General features: G+C 49.7%; 1 protein-coding gene across 1 annotated transcript; it reads left to right on the forward strand.

Annotated features, from left to right (window-relative positions):
• Positions 1-8: 8 nt before the first annotated feature.
• Positions 9-8013, forward strand: LOC115149527 (SOSS complex subunit C). Its single transcript, XM_029692466.1, has 4 exons — positions 9-275; positions 6355-6451; positions 7141-7216; positions 7518-8013. The coding sequence occupies exons 1-4, from the start codon at positions 257-259 to the stop codon at positions 7704-7706; spliced, it is 381 nt and encodes a 126-aa protein (XP_029548326.1). The 5' UTR covers positions 9-256; the 3' UTR covers positions 7707-8013.
• The last annotated feature ends 3558 nt before the right edge of the window (positions 8014-11571 follow it).

The following is an 11571-nucleotide window of genomic DNA, read 5'->3' on the forward strand; positions in this document are numbered from 1 at the left end:
CTGAGTAATCACGTGACTTTTGTTGACACGCTGACCGAGTAAAAAAAAGTAATTTAGCGGTGTTTGTTTCTGTATCTAGCAGAGTAGTTTAGTTGATGTCGAACATACGATTATCTGTGATAGTTGTGTAGCTATTTGATCGATTGGTAAAATCTGAAACACCTGCTATCCGTGGTCGATTCGTCTGATCCCCAGTGCAAATGTTAACTAGCTAGCACTGTTTTATATTGTTTAGGTTGCAACCAGTCTTTCTGACATGGCGTCGCCTGCACCGGGTAAGTCAAGTAGCAAAAGGCAGGGTAGAATAACCAGGGCGTTTTGTGCGGCTTGTTGATGCCGAGTCCTATGGCTCTATTCAAACCGCATAGCGGAAATTCACTTCGTTATACCTCAGTGGTGTAACTGCGTTGTGGAGCTGTCAAATCGGGGATACAGACACACACAATAAAACGGTTATTGTGGATAGTCAGATTCATTTTAAAACGTTTACATGCTTTGCAAGAAGAACGATTTCCCTAATAGTCCTGTTTTATATGGACACATGTGAAATGTCTACCTAATGATTAAACTTCCTTCCCTGTGGAGTTTAGTACTGTTCTGTGAGGTTTAATGGCGGTTGTCTTCCAATATGTTGCTTTACTGCCCCCAACTAAACTATAGTATAGATCCATTACACTTTGTGATGGGGAACCAGGAAAACATTTAAAAAAAATAAAATATACATATTTTCATTACCCTACCAACTAACCCTATACTCCTTAAACCCTATCTGATCCTACCCCAGGTCAACGACCTGAGAGGACGGGACACCACCACTCAACATACCCTGTAACTCTTCTTTAGTCAAATCACCTACCCACAAGCACTTCTCTGCAGCTGCCACCACAACATCTATTTTCTGTGATTTACATTCCATTTCTGCTGTACAGTTGACAACCATTGCTATAAATGCTAAGAAGCCAACCTTACTGAAGAACATATGGCCTATCCCTCTGTTCTGGCACAGATCTACTATTCACAGGGATCCTCTCAGAATCCCTCACCCTTGACCCCATCCCTCACCCTTGACCCCATCCCTCACCCTTGACCCCATCCTTCTCTACTTTCTTCACAGCCTCAGGAGCTGACACCTATACTACTCTGACTCTGGCCACATCAACCTGCCTCCTTCCCTCCGGACACTTCCTATCCCCAGCAACATGAGCACCCCTGCAGTTGACGCAACTTTATCCACCGAAATGACACAATCCTCTGTCCCCATGCCCTCCTGCACACTTCCCACATCTTGGATTCTCCCTCCTACACACGACTGTAACATGACCATAAACGAGGCACCTGAAACAGTGCAGTGGATTCGCCGCAAAAGGACTGACAGGATATCTGATATCCTAACATGACCTTGTTGGGTAAAGACTGACTCAAAAGGACCGACAGTAACTGTTTCACCACGCTCACCACCAGATCGGCGTCGCACCACAAACACCAGGAATCTTCAACTTCAATTGCTCCACCTCCACACGTAATGTTACCCTAGAAATCACTCCTTTTAAAGGTGCCCTGTTTCTAAAAGTGAAGCAAGAAACAGAGCATCTGCTCCCTCTGGGCAGAAGAAACACAAACAAATATCACAAATCCACTACAGGTTACCGTCACTGATTCAACTGCACCCAACTCCTTTCCCACCCACCCTGAAACCACAAATGGATCTGCCAAAAGGCAAGGATCCACCTTCTCAAAAAAATGTCACTCCTACTGGACCAGATTCTTCTTTATCCAGTCCATTGATGCCAGGCTCAGGTTCTGAGCTCTTCACCACACCTTCCTCCTCACTTAACTCATTCACTTCCATAATTCGGTCTGGTGCACGGGTCACTCTGTTTACACTTGACGCCAATCTTCTTCGACACGCCATCTCCATTTTTATCGCCCTCTTCCTCATTCTCTTCAACCTCCTCTTCCTCCCTCCATTCCTACTCAGAAATCCACCTTTCTGTGTCCCAATATTCCTCTTCTCCCGACTTTGCTTGCGGCCGGGTGGCATTCCGACGTCACTCCATCTCATTATTGTACTGCTCACCTCTACGGGAACCGACATTTTGAGAGCATCTTCCCAGTGACCAGGTTAGTCCAATACCCGATGATGGGACTTAAATAAATGCAGAAAATCGACAAAGTAGACGTTCTTCCACAGTGACCAATCAAAGTAGACGTTCTTCCACAGTGACCAATCAAAGCATTCCGAGACTTTCTACCACAGTGACCATGTTATTTTTGCAAATCCTATTTTATTTTGAGTTCAGACATATAAAGTTTGTGTGAAAACTATATTTCTAAGATGAATACTTTTGTTTTTCCACATTCACTTCACTCACTCATGAAGTCATCCGCATGCTTCCCATCCAGAACAGTTCAGATCAGTTCCTGCATGTATTATTATGATGATGTTTTGGTCTAAACAAGGGAAGGGTTTTTTGAAAAAGGGTGGAACTGCACTCTGCAATTTGGTGCTTTCCTGCGTCTGCAGTAACCCCTCTTTATACTCCAGTAGTGATGGGCATTCCGAGACTTTCGGCCTAATGTAACTTATCTGCAGAAAAACATTGTTTTGAACTCAGAAAGAAGTATTAGCAGTAAGCCAGTCAGGGAGCCAAATGAACTCGTTTGCCAACTACCCATCACTACACTCCAGCAGGTGGTGTTAATGAACAGTAGAGTTGGATGCTAGCTGCCGATAAACCCCACTGAAAGGACAGGGAAGACAACCGTAGCTAGCTAGCTGTACACCGGTAGACAGTGTCCTTTGCCCCCGCGTGTCGGCCACTGTTTTCCAGCAGTTCTGTTAACGACATCGAGGGCAGGAGTTTGGCAGGCTGGAGCGAAGGACACGGCGTGCTAGCTTAGCCAGCTCGTCCTAAAGAGGACTCCGGTACACCGCAGGGGTGAAACAAGTTCATCATTACCAATATTATCCATTATCTCAGCTAATCATGGCAAGCTGTGAAGGATCCTGTCTTTCTCCCAGCTCAGTGCTTTCTCCTTGTGCTCTAACTAGCGGATAGTGTCGCTAACTAGCACGTTAGCAGGCACACGGTGTCGCATCAGCCTCCCCGCTAGCCTCCCCGCCTGGTGTGCTAGCCTCCCTGCCTAGTGTCCTAGCCTCCCCGCCTGGTGTGCTAGCCTCCCCGCCTGGTGTCCTAGCCTCCCCGCCTGGTGTCCTAGCCTCCCCGCCTGGTGTGCTAGCCTCCCCGCCTGGTGTGCTAGCCTCCCCGCCCGGTGTCCTAGCCTCCCCGCCCGGTGTGCTAGCCTCCTCGCTAGCCTCCCCGCCTGGTGTGCTAGCCTCCCCGCCTGGTGTCCTAGCCTCCCCGCCTGGTGTGCCAGCCTCCCCGCCTGGTGTGCTAGCCTCTCGCCTGGTGCGCTAGCCTCCCCGCCCGGTGTGCTAGCCTCCCCGCTAGCCTCCCCGCCTGGTGTCCTAGCCTCCCCGCCTGGTGTGCTAGCCTCCCCGCCCGGTGTGCCAGCCTCCCCGCCCGGTGTGCCAGCCTCCCCGCCCGGTGTGCCAGCCTCCCCGCCCGGTGTGCCAGCCTCCCCGCCCGGTGTCCTAGCCTCCCCGCCCGGTGTCCTAGCCTCCCCGCCCGGTGTCCTAGCCTCCCCGCCCGGTGTGCTAGCCTCCGCGATAGCCTCCCCGCCTGGTGTCCTAGCCTCCCCGCCTGGTGTGCCAGCCTCCCCGCCTGGTGTGCTAGCCTCCCCGCCTGGTGCGCTAGCCTCCCCGCCCGGTGTGCTAGCCTCCCCGCTAGCCTCCCCGCCTGGTGTCCTAGCCTCCCCGCCTGGTGTGCTAGCCTCCCCGCCCGGTGTGCTAGCCTCCCCGCCTGGTGTCCTAGCCTCCCCGCCCGGTGTCCTAGCCTCCCCGCCCGGTGTGCTAGCCTCCCCGCCCTGTGTGCTAGCCTCCCCGCCTGGTGTTCTAGCCTCCCCGCCTGGTGTCCTAGCCTCCCCGCCTGGTGTCCTAGCCTCCCCGCCTGGTGTCCTAGCCTCCCCGCCTGGTGTCCTAGCCTCCCCGCCTGGTGTACTAGCCTCCCCACTAGCCTCCCCGCCTGGTGTGCCAGCCTCCCCGCCTGGTGTCCTAGCCTCCCCGCCCGGTGTCCTAGCCTCCCCGCCCGGTGTCCTAGCCTCCCAGCCCGGTGTCCTAGCCTCCCCGCCCGGTGTCCTAGCCTCCCCGCCCGGTGTACTAGCCTCCCCGCCTGGTGTCCTATCCTCCCCGCCCGGTGTCCTAGCCTCCCCGCCTGGTGTCCTATCCTCCCCGCCTGGTGTACTAGCCTCCCCGCCTGGTGTGCTAGCCTCCCCGCCCGGTGTGCTAGCCTCCCCGCCCGGTGTGCTAGCCTCCCCGCCCGGTGTGCTAGCCTCCCCGCCCGGTGTGCTAGCCTCCCCGCCCGGTGTGCTAGCCTCCCCGCCCGGTGTGCTAGCCTCCCCGCCTGGTGTACTAGCCTCCCCACCTGGTGTGCTAGCCTCCCCGCTAGCCTCCCCGCCTGGTGTGCTAGCTTCCCCGCCTGGTGTGCTAGCCTCCCCGCTAGCCTCCCTGCCTGGTGTGCTAGTCTCCCCGCCTGGTGTGCTAGTCTCCCCGCCTGGTGTGCTAGTCTCCCCGCCTGGTGTCCTAGCCTCCCCGCCTGGTGTCCTAGCCTCCCCGCCTGGTGTCCTAGCCTCCCCGCCTGGTGTGCTAGCCTCCCCGCCTGGTGTGCTAGCCTCCCCACCTGGTGTGCTAGCCTCCCCGCTAGCCTCCCCACCTGGTGTGCTAGCCTCCCCGCTAGCCTCCCCGTCTGGTGTGCTAGCCTCCCCGCCTGGTGTGCTAGCCTCCCCGCCTGGTGTGCTAGCCTCCCCGCTAGCCTCCCTGCCTGGTGTGCTAGTCTCCCCGCCTGGTGTGCTAGTCTCCCCGCCTGGTGTGCTAGCCTCCCCGCCTGGTGTCCTAGCCTCCCCGCCTGGTGTCCCAGCCTCCCCGCCTGGTGTCCCAGCCTCCCCGCCTGGTGTGCCAGCCTCCCCGCCTGGTGTCCTAGCCTCCCCGCCTGGTGTGCTAGCCTCCCCGCCTGGTGTGCTAGCCTCCCCGCCTGGTGTCCCAGCCTCCCCGCCTGGTGTCCTAGCCTCCCCGCCTGGTGTCCCAGCCTCCCCGCCTGGTGTGCTAGCCTCCCCGCCTGTCGGGCACGATTGGTCAACAGTAGGGAAGTGTTTGTTGTCATTCAACGACAGATGAGTTTTACATTTTATGTCACTTGAGAAATACTGCACCACATCTTAGTTAGATGTAAAATTGCGCGACTAAGATCTATATGGTCAAAAAGGGAGGCTTGCCCTACTGATGCTGGCACATGTGCAGATCAAATACACCGCTGGAACTAAAATGAACCTGTGTCCATGCCCTTTTAATTCAGAAGAACCAGGTGTTTTAATCCGCATACTTACATTTGGACCTCGCGCCGATTTATGAATAACAGAGTAAGGTGGTTTACATGACTATTGCCATACTCGGCCTACTGTCATAATCAGTTTATCAAATTATTACTGTGCTTGTTACATTTCCACAAAATAATGAAGATTTCTATCAGCCAAATCGAGGTGTAGATTACAAACAAGGCTACATTGTCTGCTTTAGATATGATGCTAGGAGCCGCTTGTGGATTTGACAGCTCTAACGCAGTTCCACCTTCCGACACCGCCAAAAAAACAACCGCTATGCAGATGTGGGCAAAGAATATCTGATTGAATAGAGGCCTGAATCTTCTTCAACAGACCTGGATCAGAGCTAGCTGGAATAGAGCCCTGGATCAGAGCTAGCTAGAATAGAGCCCTGGATCAGAGCTAGCTAGAATAGAGCCCTGGATCAGAGCTAGCTAGAATAGAGCCCTGGATGGAGCCCTGGATCAGAGCTAGCTGGAATAGAGCCCTGGATAAGAGCTAGCTGGAATAGAGCCCTGGATCAGAGCTAGGTAGAATAGAGCCCTGGATAAGAGCTAGCTGGAATAGAGCCCTGGATCAGAGCTAGGTAGAATAGAGGCCTGGATAAGAGCTAGCTGGAATAGAGCCCTGGATCAGAGCTAGCTAGAATAGAGCCCTGGATCAGAGCTAGCTGGAATAGAGGCCTGGATAAGAGCTAGCTAGAATAGAGCCCTGGATCAGAGCTAGCTAGAATAGAGCCCTGGATCAGAGCTAGCTGGAATAGAGCCCTGGATAAGAGCTAGCTGGAATAGAGCCCTGGATAAGAGCTAGCTGGAATAGAGCCCTGGATAAGAGCTAGCTAGAATAGAGCCCTGGATCAGACCTAGCTTGATATTTGTGCTGATTATTTTCATGATCTTCTGTTTTTTCTGTCATCAGGAGTCCAGAACAAGAACCGTGTTGCCATTTTGGCTGACCTGGACAAGGAGAAGAGACACTTGACACATAACTCACCCATGAATAACCCTGGAGCTAGGTATTAGGAATGAAACATGTATCTATCTGTCAATAGTGGGTCGTGTCAGTGAAATAAATCTTGGTTGTGTCTCATATAGTACACTACTATAGACCAGGGCCCACTCCCAGTGTTCTACTATAGACCAGGGCCCACTACTATAGACCAGGGCCCACTCCCAGTGTTCTGCTATAGACCAGGGCCCACTGCCAGTGTTCTGCTATTGACCAGGGCCCACTACTATAGACCAGGGCCCACTGCCAGTGTTCTACTATAGACCAGGGCCCACTGCCAGTGTTCTACTATAGACCAGGGCCCACTCCCAGTGTTCTACTATAGACCAGGGCCCACTCCCAGTGTTCTACTATAGACCAGGGCCCACTCCCAGTGTTCTACTATAGACCAGGGCCCACTGCCAGTGTTCTACTATAGACCAGGGCCCACTCCCAGTGTTCTACTATAGACCAGGGCCCACTCCCAGTGTTCTACCATAGACCAGGGCCCAGTCCCAGTGTTCTACTATAGACCAGGGCCCACTCCCAGTGTTCTACTATAGACCAGGGCCCACTGCCAGTGTTCTACTATAGACCAGGGACCATAAGCCTCTGGTCAAAACTCAAAAGTAGTGCATGTACTCTATAGGGAATATGGTGCTATTTGGAACACATGCCTTGATTCAGTGACCTCTATCCCTCCATCCTTCTCTCCAGACCTGCCCTGAATAAAGCCTTCAGAGACCACACTGAGCAGCAGCGCATCGCTGCCCAGCAGGAAGCAGCTCTGCAGGTAAGGTCTTGACCTCGTTGTAAAACCTCAGAAATGCTTCCTTCCTTGTTTCCTTTTTAAGTATGCATAGATCTATAAGTGGATTGGACGGGTGTAAGCGAGGTGACCACACTGTTACTTAGACCAATTCAACCACTTTAGATCTGTGATTTTAACAGGGCCCATGGGTAGGTTATAGGTGGCTCCAGAGCTACAGCTTGTTGCTGTACTGACTAAGACTCCCTGGTTTCTGCGGTTATTGTTCTCGTACATTCATGTGTAACTCATCTTCCTTGTGTTTGTTTTTTTGTTGTTGTTACAGCATGCCCATGCACACTCTTCTGGTTTCTTCATCACTCAAGACTCGTCCTTCGGGAACCTCATCCTCCCAGTGCTGCCACAACTAGACCCACCTTTACCAGCAGAATTACAGAACCTTAATAAATACACGGCAGAAAGACCCAACGGGCTAAAAGCAGCAGGTGGCCATGGTGTTACAGATCAGCTGTGATCGAATGGCGTCGACTCAACATGTAGAATCGTCGGGAAATTAACTGAAATTGGCGGTCGATATTCCGGTCAGAGGTGATATGAAATTGTAGACCACCCGCTGCGTTTCAGGACATTTAGCCGTTAGCCACTCTGGGGTTTACATTCCCTTCCAGGGGCCACTAGACCTTCCAACCACCATGGAGACATGGTGGATGTGACAAATGGAGAATTTTTGTTAACTTTAAAACTGCCAGTTTTCTTTTTATTTGTTTTCCTTTGAAAAATGAATAAAATTCCAGAATGCAGCTGTGCTGCTGCCAGCAACAGTTTGGGTCTGACGGTACGTCCCGTTCAGACGGGGAAGCAGCTGTGCTGCTGCCAGCAACAGTTTGGGTCTGACGGTACGTCCCGTTCAGACGGGGAAGCATTGTCCCATGTACTACCATTACTTTACCTCAATTCCACCTCCCAAAGATTGCTTTTCCTTCTCATTTAACTTGTCAAAGTATTACCATACAGGACTTTGCTGCGGGCGCTTGCCTTTGACATTTTTACAACTGTTAACGACGGCGATGTAGTGGTGGAGAGTCGACTCCAAAATATTTGATTGCTCGACTCCTTGCACGTCAACTCCATGTCCACTCCCATTTCTTTGTGTCAAGATTAGATTCCGCAAGGAATCGACTCCTACGATTCAGTATTTTTTGAACGGAGGAGATTGATTTAGTTGCTGTACTTCCGAGAACAGAAACACTTGCATCTTTCATAGCGAGCGACGGAGAGGCACAGTATAGGCAGGTCAGCCACCAGACAGAACTGTGCTCTAGGTCTATCTATCAGTATAGGCAGGTCAGCCACCAGACAGAACTGTGCTCTAGGTCTATCTATCAGTATAGGCAGGTCAGCCACCAGACAGACAGAACCGTGCTCTAGGTCTATCTATCAGTATAGGCAGGTCAGCCACCAGACAGAACCGTGCTCTAGGTCCATCTATCAGTATAGGCAGGTCAGCCACCAGACAGAACTGTGCACTAGGCCTATCTATCGGCAATCAAACGCTTTATCTCACAATTTCTTAGCTTGCAATGTCTCGCAACTTCAGTTGCGGGGCCTATCCTCAATGAATAGGCTAGCATATTCTACATGCAACAGTCCGAAGAATGAACACACAAATGGCATCATTAGTGAAGAGAACGAGCAGGTGAGCCAGCGTGAGAGAGAGGAGGGGGCAGGCAGAAAGAACCATATGTAATCTTGACTGTATCTCTTCCTCTCTGGTTTTATTTAAATTATACAAAACCTTCCCCAGACCTTTATAGCCTATCATCTAGTTAGGCTATAACACAGAAAATAATGTTTTGTGATAACTACACTGTTCAGTTAGGGATTTTTCTTAACTTTAAGGATCCCAATTTCATTTCAACGTTTAAATGTTCACCCCCTAATGGAGACCAGCGGAGTAGGGTGAAGTTGGCCTAGACGCTGATCTTGGGTCAGTTTTGACCATCTTCCTCACTACTGGTTAAGGATAGGATTGGGGGAAGGGGATCCTAGATCTGTACCCTGGGGGAAACTTCATCCCAGAGACCAACACAAATGACAACAGACTCTTTGTTGCAAGTTTCTCTCTTTTTGAACAAGGTCTCATTGTTTGTTGAAGATAAAGGTCGTATTGTTTCAGTCTGTGTGTGGTAGAGTTCGCCGTGCATCCATGTGGTTTAAAAACAACTCAAAGACAATTTGTTATTTTTGTTGTTATTTTTATACATTAATAAGGCATAATCAAATAATAAAGTCAACACCACCAACATTTGGACCTTTACTTAGAACTGTCCATAGTTCCATGTTATAATGATAGATTAGCTGTGTTCATAGTTCCATGTTATAATGATAGATTAGCTGTGTCCATAGTTCCATGTTATAATGATAGATTAGCTGTGTTCATAGTTCCATGTTATAATGATAGATTAGCTATGTTCATAGTTCCATGTTATGATAGATTAGCTATGTTCATAGTTCCATGTTATAATGATAGATTAGCTATGTTCATAGTTCCATGTTATAATGATAGATTAGCTGTGTTCATAGTTCCATGTTTTAATGATAGATTAGCTGTGTTCATAGTTCCATGTTATAATGATAGATTAGCTGTGTTCATAGTTCCATGTTATAATGATAGATTAGCTAGCTAATCTATATTCATAGATTAGCTGTCATTAAAACATGGAACTATGAACATAGATTAGCTATCATTAAAACGAACTATGGACATAGCTAATCTATCATTAAAACATGGAACTATGAACATAGATTAGCTATCATTATAACATGGAACTATGGACATAGCTAAACTATCATTATAATATTAACAGCTGCCTGGTCTTCACATGAATGTTTTTGTAATGTTCTTATTGAATACTTGAACAATCAGACTGGGAACTCCAGAAACATTCAGAATGGCAGAACACAGACACTGGACAGAGGAACTCTGCCTAGAAGGCCAGCATCCAGGAGTCGCCTCTTCACTGTTGATGTTGAGACTGGTGTTTTGCGGGTACTATTTAATGAAGCTGCCAGTTGAGGACTTGTGAGGCGTCGGTTTCTCAAACTAGACACTCTAACCTACATGTACTCAATCAATCACCCCAAATACCTTGTACCCCAGTACACGGACTCTGTACCGGTACTCCCTGTTTATGGCCCGCCTAAAGCCTCATTATTTTGTTACTATTTTCCTTATAACTGCATTGTTTGGGAAAGGGCTCATACAAAAGCATTTCATGGTAAAGTCACTTGTTGTATTTGGTGACAAATAACGTTTGATTTTGATTAGCTGTAATGCTGCTCCTTCAGGTAGCGCTCCAGACCACACTGGTAGTTGGCCAGGCTGTTGGGTTCATGCTCCTAGCCGTCCTTCTGCCTGGCGTCCCTGGAGGAGGAGGCCTTCCGCCTGGCGTCCCTGGAGGAGGAGGCCTTCTGCCTGGCGTCCCTGGAGGAGGAGGCCTTCCGCCTGGCGTTCCTGAAGGAGGAGGCTATGTAGGAGTCCAGCTGGCTGGGCAGAATAAAATAAAAAATGTATTTTTCCCAGAGGGAACTTCAGCTGTGGCAAGTCAGAGAAGATGTAGACACACTATATTAAACATTTTCCAGCATCATTCACACATAAGATCCTATATTAGATACAAGAGAGCAGAAGTCACAAAAAATTGATTTTCATTTAAAATAAATGTCAGTAAGTGCCTCTCTTGATTTTGTAAATAAAGTGCAGGGGAGGCAGTAGATCTCCTGGCTCTCAGATAGATACTTGGACACCCGGAAGTGTCTGAAGTTACGGAGAGCTGTCTGGGTGCTGCGGCTTCTCGTTCTGCTCTAACCGGTACGCTCCTCCTGCCTCCCCCTCTCTCCTCCATCTCTGTCAAAACAAATGAGTCAGACAGAGCCTCTGGTGATCAATGGCACCATATTACCCTGGTCAAAGTAGTGCACTATATAGGGAATAGGGTTCCATAGGGCTCTGGTCTAAAGTAGTGCACTATATAGGGAATAGGGTTCCATAGGGCTCTGGTCTAAAGTAGTGCACTATATAGGGAATAGGGTTCCATAGGGCTCTGGTCTAAAGTAGTGCACTATATAGGGAATAGGGCGACACACAAACTCTGAGGGAAGAGGTTCATCAGAATGTTGATAAAATCTTGTGGATGAATGCATTTTATACTGCAGTGTTGTAGTATTGAGGCCTTGCGGTATCATACCTTAAACAGAACAGAAGGGACATGACTTTAATCATGAGGAAAGAGATTTGAGAACTGTTAGGTGCAGTGCATTTTACATCTGCAACAACGAATGTTTCTTGTTGAAGAAGTCTCCCGTTTAATAACGATGAT

The sequence above is a fragment of the Salmo trutta genome, chromosome 15 (genome assembly GCF_901001165.1).
Source record: "Salmo trutta chromosome 15, fSalTru1.1, whole genome shotgun sequence".
Lineage (NCBI taxonomy): Eukaryota > Metazoa > Chordata > Actinopteri > Salmoniformes > Salmonidae > Salmo > Salmo trutta.

Coding starts and splice junctions, on each gene's coding strand:
- LOC115149527 (XM_029692466.1), top strand. Junction 6,452..7,140: donor ATGAATAACCCTGGAGCTAG/GTATTAGGAATG, acceptor CCTTCTCTCCAG/ACCTGCCCTGAATAAAGCCT. Junction 7,217..7,517: donor AGCAGGAAGCAGCTCTGCAG/GTAAGGTCTTGA, acceptor TTGTTGTTACAG/CATGCCCATGCACACTCTTC.